Genomic DNA, 18,082 nt, shown 5'->3' with positions numbered 1-18,082 from the left:
TTGGATGAAATAGTCATTTTCCTTAGAAGTGCAGAAAGTGGTACTTTCCCGCAATAAACTGCTGGTCAAGCAGTTGAGTGAAGAAAGGCATTTTCCGCAAGAGTTGGGAACAACATTTTTTCTATGATAGCATGTAATGATTTGAAAGTCAAAAAATTTGATTAATTATATTCACATACACATGAAGAACAGATGTATTTCTGCATGTTGTTACCATAGTTATCTTATCATTGGCACTATTTGGACGTTCGGTGCATAGAGCCATGCAGAATCAAATTTACACTTATTTGCTTGCGGGACAACCCCCTGCTGTTTCTTTTCTAAACGCATATGCGTGCGAAAAAGAATTTGCAGAGGTTTTTCCTGCACTGTGTGGGAAATACTCTTTGGGACCTAAAATGTGTGCGGGAACGGGGGTTGAAAGCGCACGATTGTAGAATAGTTAATTTCCTAATAGGTGCGGAAAGTGGTACTTTCCCGGTGGATAGAGAGATGACAGAATTTAATTTATTCTTTAATACTTGCGTGCGGGCAAATCCCCTACTATTTCCGCACGCATATGCGTGCGGAAAAGAAATAGCAGCACTGCGAGGGAAAATGACTTTTTGTGACTTAAAATGCGTGTGAAAATCGAGTTAAAAGCGCATGCTTGTAGAAAAAATCTAATTTATACAACTCTGATTGTAAGTATACACTGTTCATAGATAGATTCCATTCAATATGTCGTCACAGAGTATTCATTACATTTTACGTGTATGATTGGAGTGAATAATAAATACTATAGGAAAACGTGACTGTATCAGTTTAAATGTCTATTTCCAAATGTGAGTACGTGCTCTTGTGCAGTAAACGCATTTGTCATACTCGTAGGTGAGTTCTCGAAATTGTTTGGCGTGATTCCCGGGAAAAAACTAGCCGTGTTTCCTCCGGAACAACTGGTGAACTCGTTAGCAAGGTAAATTCAGCTATTTGGCTAGATCCAAAAAGCTATACATCTAGTGTTTCCGTCTATTCTCGACGTTTCGTTTATGACTGCGGTAGCCATCGTCAGAGATATCTCGATCGCAGATTGTAACTCGCAACTAGATTGTTCCGAACTGATATATTGGTGGCTTGGATATTCTTCCATTAGGTGGGATGGGGATCAAATAGGCGACTTCCCCTATTCATCATACATTGAGTAAACCAAATTCTGTCTGCAGTGACTCTGTCTGCCCGAGAGATGGCGTAGAGCCACACTCTAGTGCACTCGGCGAGTTTATGAGGGTTCCTGCGTTGCGGCAGAGTAACCCCTCCACGATGATGTAGGAAGGTGTCTTGGGCAGATATTGCTGGATTGCCCAACTGAAGAGTTCACCAGCGATCTCGAGACGAAACACCGTAATCTATAAAAAGAGGACGCATCTACGACATTTGGCTCGAGAACGACTAGTCAAATGACGTTTGAGATGGCTCTTTCTAGGATATCAGGCGTTAATGGCGTTATGTTAACAATGTCTTCCTGATGGTTTTCATCATTGAAGCTCGTTCTGCATCAATGTCCTCAGGTTATCGAATGACAGCCGAGAGACTCCAGGTCTTCGTTATATGGCACTTGCAGTTTGTCTGAGATTAGTAACCCATTCAACAATTCATGTTGTCCAGGATAAATCAAAGCGATTCCAAAATGCGGCTGGAATGCGATAACTCTTTGTCTCTTTGCTTGCCCTAGAGATGGCGTCATGGGCTGCGGATCTCTCGGAACATATCTAACCACTTGTGGAGCTTGGTACTGGTACATAAACTCAATTGTTCTACGGTAAAATCTCGGTCTGTGCTTCAGGCATGAAACACTACAAACCTCTGAGAGAGGGCTTACCTCAAAAATTTCCTGAGAATACCTCGCCGAAATTCAATAATACATAGATGTGGCCATGGACGATTGTATAGTGAATAACACTGACTAGAACATTACAGAGGTAAAATATTCAGACTCAGGTCACGTGACCATGAAGGAGTGAGAACAATTTGAATTTCAACCGATCCCAACTTTGACTTCTGTCAGCTGATGCTAACATCATACATTTTACTTGTATGTTGCAGTCGATTGCTCTCTCTACGCGCTCTTTGCTTAATAATTAATAATTAGTAGATCATTCATTGGTAAGATTCTACCTCCGGATTTCTTGTTTCCAGAAATTCCTTTGAAATTCTAAATAGTAAACTGAATATTAGGAGGCTTAGTATTCAGATGGCTCATGGATGGAGGTACTCAGATGATTTTTCCTGGTCGGCCAGATGACGAAGGTGGTGTTCCGCGCATATTGCAACCAATTCGAATGTTCAATGAAGGATCTGTTTGAGTTAGTCATGGCATTCTGTAAAGATAGAGGAGTAGTGATTAGGGTTGCCAGATGTCCGGTTTTTTTCATGTTTGTCCGTTCGAAAAAATCTCGGTAAACCGGACAGAAGATTGTCCGGTTTTTAAATTTCGCGCAATATCTGGCGCGACCGCGCAATATCTAGCGCAACCGCGTGACAACCAACAGTATTGTTTGTAGTTACGTAGATAGATATTGCGCATGTCAATGTTATGGGAAATCTATGGACTGACGAAAGAAATCGTCTCGACGTAAACACTGTAAAATATGAATTGTGTGTTTATGTCAATATAAATGCTAGTTGCACGGAATTTAAGGATGCTATGTCAAGCAATAGATCTTTGTTGAAAGCAGTCTCGTCAAATGCCAAGTATATGAAGAAGTAGACTGTAAGCTTTTCGTAATTTTTTTTATATTTTGTAATTACAAAACCGGACAAATTTTTATTTTTTATTAGTTCATATTAGAAATTTCTAATATGAACTAATAAAAAATAAAAATTTGTCCGGTTTTTTCCTCATATACATCTGGCAACCCTAGTAGTGATAGAGGACAGAGGTACCCAGAGTTTGTTTTTTGATTTTCTAATGTTTTGTTCGGTGTTTTCATCTAAACTTCCATAGGCTTTATTGATATATCATATTAGTACCTACTGAGCCGTACTTGGTACAACAATACGACGAATAATGAGTTGATTCACTAAATAATGTCGTCCATGAATTTTTATTTAATTTTTTTTCAGTATTCATAAATGATCATTCGATTTCGATAAAATTATTCAACTGAGTATTCCTAAAATTTGTTGAAGCAAGCATTAAACCTTCTGAATGAAAATGACATAAGGAATGTCATAAATTACCTAATACACATTTTTTCTATTCCTATAACCATTTCAAATTTCATCATTGCTATATTGGAAAACCCTTTATATTATTTATATATTTTATCCATATTCCGCAGTACTGCAACTGAGTAATCTTTTTTTCAAACTTCCTGTTACGCCACTGTCAAAATATTGAATTATTGTTTGACTCAGTGGAAAATCAAATTCATTTCATTCACGAAATATAGATATGTGCTCTATCTCACTTATTGAAAGCAATAAAACGGAAATTAATCACGGTTGAACTCGCAGAAATTCTTGCCATTATGTTATATATATAAAATTTTCTAAGCTCAAAATATTATTGGGTATGTCAGATTCTTGAGTCAGTTCGTTTCGATTCGAATAGTATCGGGTGAAATGAGAGATTATTTAGTTTTTTTCGTATTATCACTTTTAGTTTTTCAATCGCGAGATATTAAGGCATTCACGAAATGTGTTTTTAAGATAATTGGTAATTATTATTGCGAATTTTCTGTATCCATATATAGAAATTATTTCGTTGTAGATAGTGCAGAAAAGGTGCCCGAAAATGATATTCTTAGTATTCATAACAAATACAGGGCCATGATAATGAATGGTTCAACTTTAGGCCAACCAAGAGCGGCAAAGAGTTCAATGAATTTTCTGGTGAGATTTGAGTTTCAACAACATTTTCTGTTGGAGTTGGACACCCAATATTTTTCACCGCAGTTTTTTAGCCGCAGATTTGTCGAAAAGCATCTCTTTATCGGTTTTTCAAAAATGCCATCGCTTTCAAAGATATTGATTTTTTAGAATCTACTTTTTTGATTTTTTCATTTATTTCAAAATTTAATTCATTTTGTTTCTTTTGTATAATTGTAATCAATTCATATATAGTGCTCCCACTCCCAATTCTGTTGAACAAACAGGCCGTGAAAGGCTTATTTAAGGTGTAGTAAAAAGAAACCCATTATTTTTGCATAGTTAAAATGATCGGATATAGGTCAAATATGAGTCATTTTGTTCGATATCTTGTTGCCATTTTGAAGGTATTATCATTATGTCTCTTTTAGAAACTCTTCTTACTAATGGCAAAAAATTGTTTTCTATGGACAGGAACAAATGTTAATCAGTTAGTTCCAGGTCCGGACCATAAGGTGGATTCATAATCTTCCAACAAATTCCCCGGAGTTTCTAGCTAGTCACTTTCGATGTGTGTGGCCTGGCGTTGTCTTGATAGAACACAATTCCTCTGCTATTGGTCAAAGCTGGCCAAACCTTCCTAGCCGACAATCCTAGCTTGGCCACCGTTTTCGTCGGCTCACCGCGTTTTGACCACTACCGTTTTCGCTTGACGTTGTCCTAAGAGAACCACTTCTCATCACCAGTCACCCACCGCTTCAAAAATGGGCCGATTTTGTTGCGATTCAGCAGCGATTTGTAGATGGAAATTCGATCCATGAGGTTTTTTTGCGTTATCTTGTGTGTACCTATACATCGAGCTACCTCTTGGAACCAGCCTTATGCAAATGGTTCCTAACGTTTTTTCGTGCAATCTTCAGCTCTTGGGAAATCGAAACAGTGCTAACAAGACGGTGGGACTCGACAATGTAAATGCTTTTATCCATATTTTCGACAATTGACATCGAAATTACCGGAACGGAACCGACGGAACCAAAATTGAGCGGGATTGGCTGTTGCAGTATCAGGACCATAAAAACTGTTCACATTTCCAGCCGTCTGGCTTGCATTTTCGCCTTTATGGAAGAAAAACTGTAAAATATAGCCCATTATCTCTTTGCTATAGTGTCCATCTTTGACTCGCGCTCAAACTAAACTGAGTCAACTAATCACAAAACTGTCACAAAAGTTTTTGTAGTACGAACTCTCATCTTTCTAACGCCATCTAGTGAAACCTCCTCGGACTTATAGAACGTGAGATACAGTTAACTAATTCGAAAAATAATGGAATTCTTTTTACTACATACTTTGGATACTTTTGCTACAATCTTCTTCAAAGCTGCATTTTTTTGTATATCGAAAAATTTATTTTCAGACATGGGATCCTAAACTTGCGGAATTAGCTCAACAAGTATCACGAACTTGTGAATTTCGCCATGTTGATGTCAATACTAGTGAGTCAATAAAATTTCTAGCCTACGAGTACAATCATCATATTGGAATAGTATAAGAATACCGAATACAAAGGCCTTAACCATTACATAATATTACTACCAAATCAGTGACACATATATATTTTTTTCCAAGTTATCCAATTAATTTCAATTCAATGAATTTTTTGTTTGTAGCTGAATATCCAGAGGGCCTGGGACAAAATTTATATCGATCCTGTTCAAATAAGAGGAGAAAACCAAATTGGGCTAAAGTAATAGGTGATTGGTATGATGAGAATAAAATTTACAAATTTCCCAAAGATCCAACTGTATTAACAGGACACTATACTCAGGTGAATATTTTGTAATAATAGTGATTGAGCCCATTATAATAATTGTCGAAATGAATGACGATAACTTATGGGATAATCTCGGAATATTTTAGGTGGTATGGGGAAAAACGAAGGTAATTGGTTGTGCACAAACAGAGTATTTCAGAGGAAACACGTCAAAAGTTCCATTTTGTACAATTTATGTATGTCATTACGCACCCCGGTAAGTGAAAATTTTTGAACTATCCAACTTTTTGAACCGGAAATTTAAATAGAAGACTACTTTCTAGTCGAAAAATATCGGTTGAGTATTTCGCCAAAAATACATCACATTTTCATAATAATTACACAAAATTGAAAGTAAAATTTCCATTCGTTTATTTTGCACGAAGATTGAAACTGTTATATTATGTGCTTATTTTTGGCTAAGGAATCCTCTCAGAAAGGAAATACATCTACAAGCAAAATTTCAACCCGGTCGTATCTGTAACCACGGAATTATTAGGTGTTTTTTTTTTCAAATACTGGTAATGTGTTCTGCCCGAAATTTTTCAGAGGTTGAAATGGGTGTTCTGTAAACAGTATAGCGAGAAAAAGTACTCGATCGGTCTATAATTCTTGAAAATTTCAGGCTAAGAGAATTTTTACGGGAATGACAGTACTTAGCGTATAAGCTTAGGTATATTATTTTTGACTTTGAAATGCTGATTTCGAAGTACCCTACTGGTGATCATCTATATCTGTTACTTTTCAACGTAGGCGACTTTTTTCGACAAATTTCATGGATATAAAATGGATTAAACTAGAGATCATATCTTGAAAACCGTGCATGATAATTTTGTTTTTTTTAAATGAATTCCCGAAACATTTTCAAGTCTTCTGCAATTTTAGGAATCACTCTACAGGTGTTCCGAATGACACCGCAATTAAAAAAGAAAACCTTCAATAAATGTCAATAAGTCCATTCATTAAAATGGCATGAGCTGATATTTTTTAGCCAGTCGGACAGCCTAGTGAGTAGTCTTCATTATTTGTTGGGACCTGTTGTGCCTAAAACGACTAGTTTTGAAAATGCTTCGCATTTCATGTTTTGTACAGAGGCTGGCGTCAAACTTTCCACTTATACAGTTTTAAATGGATAATATTACCCAATATCAATTAAAGATAAGCCAATTCAAAGAAATCCATCTCGTCTTGGGTGTCTTCTTTCAGGATATTTCTGTGCATAAATTCGTGACGCCGGAAAAGGATATCTTCCAGCTTCTCCGAGGCATATCGATCATATCGATATTATTAGTATTATTTCAAATTACGGAGTAATTGAGAATATTTTGAGAAGTTGAGATATCAAATCGAACTGCTCCTCATTTCAAGTAGAATTTCGTTAACTCGAACCCCGTTAACTCGAAATCTTCGATAACTGTCAAAATCGAATAAATATCCATGCAAAACTCGAAATTATTTTAAGGTTATATTTTGCCTTTTTTACCTTTGTAAGTCGAAGACACACAAAAATGACCTCTACAACACGAAATAAGTAGTTAATTCGAAACCTCGCCGGTCAAGTTGCAACGTGTCGGGAAATTGATCATATTTAATCTTATCAAAATAAGCTAAATCTGCAGTTTGTACAGGGCGGGCCAAATTTTTTGAATGGGAAGTCTTATATACGACTACGTTGGCACGAAATCGTGGAGGAAAAACTACTCTTATCAATTAATCTTCAAATTAATTTAAATGAGATATGATAACTTCAAACTTAATTTACTATAATTATATACCTACTAGATAGACGAAAATTGATGTCGGTGTCTGAAACTTATAGTCGAAAAGTACCAAATTAATTCGAATAAGTTATGATTTCTGGAATACTAATTAATCAGGATCTTTTAATTTTCAGTGGCAATATAATAGGAGAACCACCATATAAAAGTGACTGACTATAATCTATGTGAAAATAAAACATTGAAAATTTGTTGTGTACTTTATTCGATCGCGACATTTATATGATGAATGAGATAAATTATATTTAATAAACATAAACGATTTTTCGTTGCTTCCTTAATCGCTAACATGATTGTCAATCCATTAGAGCTTACCAGGAACAGCCTCATAGGGGAGTTCATTAGGAATATTCCCTCTGTAAAAAAATAAAATCAGGTTAATGCTTTGAATTAAGGAAGAAAATAACAATCAAATATACTTTCACTATAAATTTATATTGAAACGTTTCTAACAAACTAATTGGAAATCTGTTCTGAAAATTGGTAGAAAGTTGAACAAACTTTCTTATTTGTAATGATACACTTTTTATATTTTTTTTATTAATCGGGTTGCCCGAGAAATTTAATAGCTACTTGCTTGAGAACCTTTTTCGTATAACCAGCATTATTATATATTTTCATTAAAAATTCGACTTTATTGCTTTCAAAATAGGCTTCAACCTCGGCAATCACTTTTTCATCAGATCCAAATTTCTTTCTCTGCTGCATTATTTTGCGGTCTGCAAAAATCCAGGGGACAGATATGAAGAATCAGCAGGGAAGTCAAGCATTTGGAAGCTCAATTCGTTCAATTCGATCAATTTTGCATTTGAGGACGTTTTTTTCTTAATTTCTGCATTCAATCTATCCAGTGACATTATGAGATATTTACTGGTGATGGTTCACCTGTCTCTAGTTGGCCAACGAACAATATAAAATATGCACGTCCAAAATACGTATGCCATAACCTTGCCAGCTGACGTTTGAGATTTTGGTCGCTTTCAGCAGCTTCCATCGACTGCTGATACTACCTTTAACTTAGGAGTGTAGTCATGAATCGGTGTTTCATACATTGTCACATATCGAAGCAAAGAACCATGTGCTAATTCCTCTTAACACTCGAAACAGCGTTGATGCTATTGATCAGCGGTGAGCATCCATTTCTAGTAAAACATTCTCATGGAAAATGACTCGTGAAAGGGAGAATAGTTTAGTGCAACTGATCATTGCTCGACGAGTATTGTTGTGCAGTAGTATTAAGTGTACAACTTTTCTTCCGCCGTTTTGCAATAGATGGCTGTAGCGGTAAGTGGTAGTCGAAATAAATGGATTGTAGATGTCATACAATAAGCTTGGGTACTTGTAAACATAACGCCATCGAAATATTAGTCGATTTGTGTCTGCATCATAAAGTTATTCTCGATTAAACATGTCAGCTTACGAGCCAACCTCTCGTCATTTGCTGGAGGTTTTAATTTTCTGCTTCAATACGAAGAAATCTGAGAGCATCGAATGCTCTAAAATAGCTATGATGCGGCCGCTATTAGTGAAAGACCGAAAGAACGTGCCGAGAGTAGTTTCAACGCTTCAAGAACGCTGATTTTGACGTCGAAGACCAGCACATCGGTGGAAGAGAGAAGGTTTTCGAAGATTGGAATAGAAGGCATTACTTAATCAAGACTCGTGTCAAACGCAACAAGAATTGGCAAGATCATTGGAAGTGATGCAACAAACCATTTCAAAACGCCCGAAAGTCATTGGAATGATTCAGAAACAAGGAAATTGGATGTCGTACGAGTTAAAGCCGAAAAATGTTGTACGGCGTTTGTTTGCTTGTGAACAGCTGCTTGCAAGGCAAAGACGAAAGATATTACTGCATTGCATTGTGACTGGAGGCGAAAAATGGGTTCATTGCGATAATCCCAAGCACAGGAAATCATGGGGATATCCCGGCAATTTTCCACGTCGACGGCCAAACCGAAAATTCACAACAATTCCAAGGTCATGCTCAGTATTTGGTGAGACCAGCTCGGCGTAGTGTATTATGAGTTGATTAAACCAACTGAAACAATCATAGGCGATCGTTATTGAACGCAATTAATGCGATAGAGCAATACAAAAAATATCAACTTCAAACAACAAAGCATGTGTGGATGTAATCTCCTTATTAGCAGAGGAAATGTAAACGGGGCATCATAAATTTCGACTTATGATATAAGAGTACAGATAAAAACCTCAGCAAAAACTATGTCCCCTTGTATGAGTGTAGTGGACTGTGTATTGAAACAAAAGTGAAACCTGAAATTTTCAAAACATTTTTGCTGAGATGTAAAAGTATAAAACCACCTAAAAGATGGTAGAACTTACTTAGGGGCATATGCACAGACGTAAAACTTGTGAAAAAGAGTCAGATTTGGATGTTTTATTGGAAATAGAGTGAAACCACATCCAATATACTCCGTTTTAGCCCAAATCATCTGTGAAAAATAGCTCAAAGTTAGTAATATGTATAAAATATAAAATACATGATAATGACACTCTTACGACGAATGAGTTCAGGGTGATTGATAGATTAAAAATTTTGAGTATTATTTTGAATTATTTGAAACCAACTATTGAATTGAATTTGAACTGAAAATATGTATGTTTGGAACATACTGACGGATATTATTACGATATGATGGTTTCATTTTTCTAGGTTCATCCTCGGAAAAAAATTTTTCTCACCTGACCAAAATGTCTTGCTGCAGGAATAATAGGTTTACCATAATAATACATGTCTTGTTCAAGCCACCATTCATAAATTACCTGAGCCCATTCTTGTGTTTTATCGAACTGTTTGCTCGATTCCATATATAAATTTAGACCAACATCCCCCCAGGTTTCTGCAAATAAGAGATTAATTTTAAATTAAAAGTTGGAGGTTCTGTGATTCGAAAAGTGATGATCGAAAAATTATATTATATGTCATGTGGCAGATCTATATATACAACAAGGGCGGCTAACCTACTAACTGTACTATGTATATGCGTCATGCGAATGCCTTTTTATTCAGACTCTTGATCTCACTACACTTTTTCTGAAATTATTCAATAATGCCTACTTCAGACAATAAAATCCGCTTATCCAGTATACTGATCCGTCGCTATGCAACGCAATGACCCGGCCTGTTTTCACATCACACCAACTCATGTCAGGAACAGACATTTATTGAATATATCATTAGACACATATGTGGCCTGATATTCATATCTATTTTTGGCTGTTTACAGTTGTACGTTGCAGTTTATTCATATTTTGGAACATAGGTTGAACTCAATCTAAAACGTCTTCTCCTTCTCGCTAGCTGGTCTAAATTCATTATACAAGGTGTCCCAAAAGAAGAAAAAATGAATTATGTCCATTGATACGAAAATACACTATTTCAGAATTTTTTTTTTTTGATAATTATGTTGCCCCAACGTTCATGACAATCATTCAATTTAACATTCAAATTCTTGATGACGGCTTTACAAGACACTATGCTCCGTAATGACTGTCATTTCATGGCGAATATTTTGTTTTAACTGGGTCAAAGCAGTGGATTTACTAATGTAAACCTTAGATTTAAGGCAAATCTCCAAACTGTTCGTGATAAGCTACCTGTACACACATAGCATCTCAACCATTATAAACAGAAATACCTATTTCCTTCATAGAAAGAGAGAGATAATATCAATAAATTCGCTTTCGAATTATTTAAAAGCCGATGTGTACACAACAACATAATTTGAAAAATTCCTACGATTTTGCATTCGAAACTAGTTACTGTTAAATGCCAAATGTTTTCAGCGGAACATCTTTGTAATCCCAATTAATTTTCGAAGCAATACTGAAACTTTGAATGCCTTACCGCCCTTTGTATCTTGTGGTGTGATAGGTAATCATTCGTCGAGCGTACGCAGTATCATGTGGATGTGAAAATCAGATATAGTACTTGCGCATTATTCATCGAAAGAAGAAAGTTCTGTGTTATCATCGAAGCAGGTGCTGTTATTTATATGTTTTTTTTTAAGTTTCTTTGAAACTGCGAGATCTGAGAAGTATCTAGATCATATAGGAAGAATACGCTACACTTCCTCACTGGATTCCTTATAGGGCATTGCCGCCTTAGGAAGCAATGTGTCTAGCAGAAAGCGATGAGTGCAGATTCTGTGGAGAGAAGAAAGAAACTCCGGATCACCTGGTGAAGGAATACCCCGCCATAACTAGCTAACGAAAAATATGTTTTGGATAAGAGACTTGTAGAAGTGAGGAAGTAGCCTCATTGAAGCCATCCCAGATACTGGAGTTCATTAGAACACTGGAACTGGAAGGTGAGCTGCAGATCACGTTATGACGAGAATTTAGATCTTATCTAATATGATATAATTCCACTAGTTGCCAACAACCTTTTTCGTTTGAATATTCGAAGAAAAAGAGGCAATTTTCAAAATTGTGAGGTCCACATAATTGTCTTCAAGTGTGTGATAAATAATAAATCATTCAAATTATCACTTAGAATGAAATACGTTGAATTCAGAAGAGCGGGCGAGACTCGCGTAATCCGATCTTATTTTGGCTGTAGGATATTCATTATCGATTATTATTTTCCTTAGTTATCACTTCGATACGTCTCACCATTACCTTGTTGAATTCGATGCACATTCAAGGAGAGTATATACCGGGAAATTTTGGCTTATCTGAGTTCTGTAGCAAAGTTTTGGTTCCCAGATGACACAGCAGAAAATCCGTTAGGCTTGCACGTGTCAGTATGCAAATTGCACAGCTTTGATTCCCACCTGAGACAACAGAAAAATCCAACTTAAATCAAGTTGGAGGCAGAGACTGGGAGATTGAAAATGAAGAATGACAAAAAAAAATAACGAATGATCAAACTGGAGGTGGTATTCTCAGAAATTTTTGGACAGACTTGGGATACTTACGAAGTTACGTTTTTGAAGAAGACGAAGAAGAAAAGTATCTGAGGATACAAAAGAAAGAATTGTTTTGGTTCTGAGAAAGGAAGTTGGTTGAAAAAAGGTTTTAATAAAACGAAAAATGGGTTCATTACGATAATCCCAAGTGCAGAAAATCATGGGGATATCCCGGCAATGCTTCCACGTCGACGGCCAAACAAAATATACACGGTTCCAAGGTCATGCTCAGTATTTGGTGGGACCAGCTGCGTAGTGTATTATGAGTTGTTAAAACCGACTGAAACAATCACAGGCGATCGTTATTGAACGCAATTGATGGGTTTGAGCCGAGCATTGAAAAACAAACGGCCGCACTACAACGAGAGACATGATAAAGTGATTTTACAGTATGACACAGTGACACTGCTCGACCCCATGCTGAGGAAAATGGTCAAAACATACTTGTAAATGGGAAATCCAACTCCACCCGCCGTATTCTCCAGATGTTGCTCCCTCGTTTTATCACTTGTTTCGATCAATGGCACACGGTCTGGGTGACCGGTCTTATGAAGATCGCTTCAAAATTTGATCAGTTTTTTCAACGCAGAATTCGTACGCTGCCCTTAAGATGGGAGAATGTATAGGCCACCGATGGAAAAAACTTTGAATCATAAATGTATAACCAGGTTTTTACAATGAAGCCTCGCGTTTCGGAAAAAACGGCGGAAGCAAACATGTACGCATATGCATATGAATATTTTATGCTTCTGATTATGATAACTACACAAAATTTTGCTGGGTTCTAGAAATGGTAATTTTGTAAACATGCAAAATTGAATGTTTCAGAATCAACTTTGAGGACGGGTTTGTCATAAGTGGATCGAACCTTTTCGTTTGAGATCATTCCCGATTATACCTACATTCGATAATTACAGAAAAATATCCATTGATTCATAGGTAGATACCGTTTGAAAGTGAGTATGTATATTCTACAAATTTCTCTATCAGAAAATAGTTTTTTTCGGCAACCGTCCGGGAAATGCTCACTTCCCGGACGCTTTTTCTCTGAGAAAGTAGCATTTCCCGGCCTAGTCCGGAAAGTACGTACTTCCCGGACTAGGCCGGAAAAGAATCATAGAATCCATAACAACCGAGATAACGGCTGACAGTTCATATGAAATTAGTTGTCAAAAATTTGCATGTTTTTTTATCACAATCGTAATAAAATATGAAAAGCAGCAGCGATAGTGTTATTTTACATTGTTGCCGAAAAAATATTGTACGCAACACGCCCGAAAATGGTTTTTTTGGACTCACAGACTTCCAGGACTCGCTTACGCTCGTCCTGGAATTTTGTCTATTCGTCCCAAAAAAACCCTATTTTCCGGACTTGTTACGTGAATTACTATTGTCGGGAGATTCAGTTTTTTGTGCCTGACATTCACATAGGATTTTTGAAATTGTTGGGCTTTGAAATGAGTTTATTGATCACATAACTATATTTTCACAATTCGTTATTTTGAGGGTGATTGTTTCAAATTTTTTGAGTGGAGTTGAAATATCCCTCTACAGGTTAAGCTATAAGGTAAGAAATAAATACTGAAGCATTAAATATAACAATTATTACTGTGGATGAGTTCCATTCGATCAAGTTTCCATTCGATGAGTAATCAAGTTTCCATTCTTTGCGAAAATATTAATTTTTAGATTATTTGTTTTACTACTCATTTCAATGAGTACCTACTCGAATTGAATGATGATTTTTATTTGAAACATAAAAAGGAGGTATAGTATATCCAAAGTCACTTGGAGGAAGCTGAATATTTCGATTATACAAGGATTGTCCAAATTCCAGGAATTCCTTTGGGGCCAGTGAATTTATTGTCTAACAATACTTTCAAATAAACCTCGGTATTTAGCGGATCGCGGTATCCACTTCAAAAGGGACATCTATGGCCAAGCGTTTTTATGGACTAGTTCAAGTGACTTTGGACATACTATACCTACTTACTTACCTCTTGCACAGAACTGATAGAAAATAAAATATGTAGATATATGAAAGATAACTTTAATTTTCATAATGATTGACTAAGAAATATTCTTTATAGAATATAGAAATTGAGAAAGATGGTCCTTTTCATTTCTGTATGTTTAGTGACCAGAAATCTGAAAAGAATGGTACAGAAAACCAACCTATATATACAGACATCTGCACAAAGAGTCTCATCACCATCCATAATAAAAGGGGGTAATCAAGACAGTTGTAGAGGAAAATCGATGTATATTGAGGATCAAACATGTTCACTTCTTCAAGATACTTTGCAGTTTTGGAAACAATTGTTATTAATTAATTAAGAATGACCATAACTTATTATAAGTTTGAATGTGAAGACCGACTAAACTCAATATTCGAATAAAATCGATTCAATTAAAATATAAACATTAAGTTCTTACTTGTGGTAACATTTTCATGTTCGTAATGGCAACGATTAGCTAGATATTGAGCTTCAATCTCCAGTTCATTTTCGTAGAACTGAAAATAAATGAATGAATCAATAACTATAATGAGATATAATTGAATCTAGGTGTCATAGAATATACTCACTATTTCCGGCATTTTTTCTGCTTTCGGGAGATTGGGCAAAGTTCCTTCAATCAGCTCATTTCTATAGTATTTGTGCCAGAACAATACACTTATACGAGATTTTGCTGACATACCTTGACCTGCAGAAGAAAAAAGATTATTATATTCAATTGTGTTAGTACAGCCATGAACAGTTATTCATGAAAGAACAATATATCTCAGCTTGAGTATTATTTGATTATTTCTTACACTCCAATAACATCATTATATAATAAATAAATAAATGAAAAATTCCTGTAAAGATCTTCTCTTTTGAAATTTTGGGTTGAAGATAGAGTTCTGTGTTTTTGATTGAAATGTTTAGCTAATAATGATAATTAGAAACTTAATATTGCTTTCAAATGAAATTCATTTTGGTATTTTGATTATCGTTACATTTTGTGTTATATGGGAATTAACAAGCTTTATTGTGAATTTTTGTGTATTGTTTGATAATTGTATTGATGATAAAATCTTTTCATTTTGAATTGCAAGAGTCTAAAAAGGTATGTTTTTATGCTTATAACCTTTTCCTTCTTCTTGAGAAATATTTCAAGAAAACGAAGAATAGATGATCAGTTTGCGTATATCACGTACGTCAAAAGAGACATCGATAATAGTTATTTATAATACAAGTGCAGAAGGCATTGATATTCTTCCACGAGTTCAAAATTCAAAAACGAGCCACGAAGTGGCTAGTTTTGGAATGAACGAGTGGTAGAATGAGCCTTCTGTTCGAGTATTATACCTACATTATTTTCTCTAATTCATTGCATTTTCATTGAAATTAATGAAATATTTCCATAAATATAATTTAGTGATTTTTGCATTGAAAAATGTTGGTTGGCAGAACTGATTTCTTTAAGGCAATTTGATGAATTGACAGATAAAGCCGTAGCGGAAAGTTCGGAGTGCCAACATAGAATAATAAAATATAACCATGAAAACTGTGCGTTTCTGATATATTCTCGCACGATTTTGTTCTACAAGATGTGGAAGAATGAACGGAATAACCACAGAATTAGAGAAATGAATAATTGGAGAACGTAATTCGAAAGAATTACGTATATGAATAAAGAATTTGAATCTCACAAGTTGATTTATTTCGCTTACATAATTATTCAAGAAAAAAATAACGAAAAATTCCTACTATTCCAAAACTCACCGTTTATACCGTCGGGGCATTTAGAGGCACAATATTCTATTAAATCATTCGAAATCAGGAATATTAGTATGAAAAGCTTCATATTTTCGAATAGCATTGAAGGAATCACTAATGGGCTATAAAAGAACAATTGAACGATATTTTTAACCACTATCAACTCGTTTATCAACTGAATGATTCAACCAATTGTTAGTTGTTGAATCCTTTTCAACCAATGGAAATGATACTGTCTTGAAGATTCAACTATTATATCTATATTTCATAACGAATGTATCCAATTTTCGTTCAAACTGTGGCTTCAATTCTTACGAATCGAAACAAGGCAAACTCAATATTTTGGTTTATTCCTTCCTCTCATTCTCATTATCTCATAAAAATCATTAAAAATTAGGACATCATTGACTTCAAGTCAGGGGGACAATTGTATATTGGTGAAAATGTGTGTCTGCAAGGATGCAAATGGCGCACGAATGGATGAACGATCGCTCAAAAAATTCTGACTTCACGTCACTGCTTTCCTCTCATTTATGGGCGCACTTCACAGGGTGCTTCAAAAAAAGTTGACCATGTCTCTGAGGTTTCATATTGTTCGATCTTTTATAAGGTGATTCGTAAATGAGGATTCCCTCTGTTTAATAAAAAAAAACTCATGGGTGTTTCCAAATAAGACGTGAATCTTGAGAGGAGTGTTAGTATCACTCATTTGCTGTCAATTGAGCCATAGGTATTTAGTGATAACCGAAAATCAATTGTTTCCGAATTATTTGAGTTCCTCTGTTCTTGAAAAAATTCTCATCTTACTTCTATTTAAATTTTGTATTTTCTTCATCAGAAAAGGATATGATGAGTATGGAGGAAGCAAAACTATGCTATGCTATTAGATGTTGATATGTTGAATGGGAATAAGTATGATTAGAAAGTTCGTATATGAAGAAAAAAGAATAGTGAATTTCTAATATGAATGTGCCTCCAACTATCGATTTCCACCTTTTATGTATGACATAATTATTTCAAAAACTTGCCAAATTCCTTCTTAATTTACTAAAACAGTTTTCGTTAGAATGCAGGCACTAGTTTTGTTTCAGCAGATTTTGATTTGGAAGCGGAAAGAAGCAAAGAAAGGAAAGTCATGAGTTAAATATTATTTTATTGCAATTTAACTCAAAATTTCAGTAAAAAATGTATTCATTCAATTATGTTTGAAATCACCTCCACCATTTCTTATACAAACAATTCCCCTTTTTCTTATTTACTCAGTTGTTACTTTACGCCTGAAATTTACTCTCAATCTTCTCGCTGCTTCATCTATTCTAACGGTGTTAGATCCGGACTTCTTGCTGGCCACGAAAATAATGCGTGATGAAACCGAATTGAGAGAACTCATCTGCAATTCGGCTTCATCACGTATGGGTGTTGCGTATACTTTGTCTTCTAGGCAGCCCCCAATATTAAAAGTCCAGAGGATTTAGGTCATCATGTACCCATCCTTGGTACAGGAAGACTCGTCGCTCCAAATGATCTTATTAAAAAAATCTGGATCTGCATGATGTTTTCCAAAATTTGCCGGCAAAATTGAATTTCGTTGAAGTGAATAATTATGCGAGTAATATTTTTGCACGTAAGAAATTGCCATTGTTCACTAAGTAATGCAACATCGAAGATTTCTTAACAGAATTGACAAACTTGATTTTGTCAGAAACGTACCCATTTGGATAAAAACAGCCATATCTTTTTTCTTTGAATAACAAATGACTTCTTTGGAATCACTATAAAATACACAATTTATTGGTGTAATGTGCAGCAGTAGCTCGGTACATTTATTTTCCACTACGATGGGCTAAACTTCATAAGCAAAATAATCCACTACCAAAATTTCCAATGAAAATATTTCTCATAGCCCCCCTTCAGAATTTTCGGAGGATGTTTTTAATGTAATCGTTA

The 18,082-nt window shown here is 35.4% G+C and overlaps 2 protein-coding genes across 2 annotated transcripts; one reads left to right on the top strand and one right to left on the bottom strand.

The window, feature by feature from the left end:
• The first annotated feature begins 3,532 nt into the window (after positions 1-3,532).
• On the top strand, positions 3,533-7,628 carry LOC123671149 (venom allergen 5-like). The gene is made up of 6 exons (XM_045604844.1): positions 3,533-3,697; positions 3,752-3,873; positions 5,264-5,342; positions 5,517-5,674; positions 5,767-5,876; positions 7,554-7,628. Exons 1-6 carry the CDS (start codon positions 3,604-3,606, stop codon positions 7,591-7,593), a joined length of 603 nt encoding a protein of 200 aa, XP_045460800.1. The 5' UTR covers positions 3,533-3,603; the 3' UTR covers positions 7,594-7,628.
• LOC123671148 (venom allergen 5.01-like) lies at positions 7,625-16,298 on the bottom strand. The gene is made up of 6 exons (XM_045604843.1): positions 16,142-16,298; positions 14,959-15,077; positions 14,808-14,886; positions 10,144-10,301; positions 9,784-9,893; positions 7,625-7,793 (listed from the first exon to the last, which is right to left on the bottom strand). Exons 1-6 carry the CDS (start codon positions 16,236-16,238, stop codon positions 7,742-7,744), a joined length of 615 nt encoding a protein of 204 aa, XP_045460799.1. The 5' UTR covers positions 16,239-16,298; the 3' UTR covers positions 7,625-7,741.
• Positions 16,299-18,082: the final 1,784 nt, after the last annotated feature.

The sequence above is a fragment of the Harmonia axyridis genome, chromosome 1, assembly GCF_914767665.1.
Source record: "Harmonia axyridis chromosome 1, icHarAxyr1.1, whole genome shotgun sequence".
In the NCBI taxonomy this organism is placed as follows: Eukaryota; Metazoa; Arthropoda; class Insecta; order Coleoptera; family Coccinellidae; genus Harmonia; species Harmonia axyridis.
Note: the sequence above shows the minus strand (reverse complement) of the source record. Positions and strands in the feature narration are given on the sequence as shown.

Coding starts and splice junctions, on each gene's coding strand:
- LOC123671148 (XM_045604843.1), bottom strand. CDS start 16,238: ATGCTATTCGAAAATATGAAGCTTTTCATACTAATATTCCTGATTTCG. Junction 15,078..16,141: donor ATGCCCCGACGGTATAAACG/GTGAGTTTTGGA, acceptor TTTCTTCTGCAG/GTCAAGGTATGTCAGCAAAA. Junction 9,894..10,143: donor CAGCAAGACATTTTGGTCAG/GTGAGAAAAATT, acceptor TATTTTTCACAG/ATGATTTGGGCTAAAACGGA.
- LOC123671149 (XM_045604844.1), top strand. CDS start 3,604: ATGAGAGATTATTTAGTTTTTTTCGTATTATCACTTTTAGTTTTTCAA. Junction 3,698..3,751: donor ATGTGTTTTTAAGATAATTG/GTAATTATTATT, acceptor ATTTCGTTGTAG/ATAGTGCAGAAAAGGTGCCC. Junction 5,675..5,766: donor TAACAGGACACTATACTCAG/GTGAATATTTTG, acceptor GGAATATTTTAG/GTGGTATGGGGAAAAACGAA.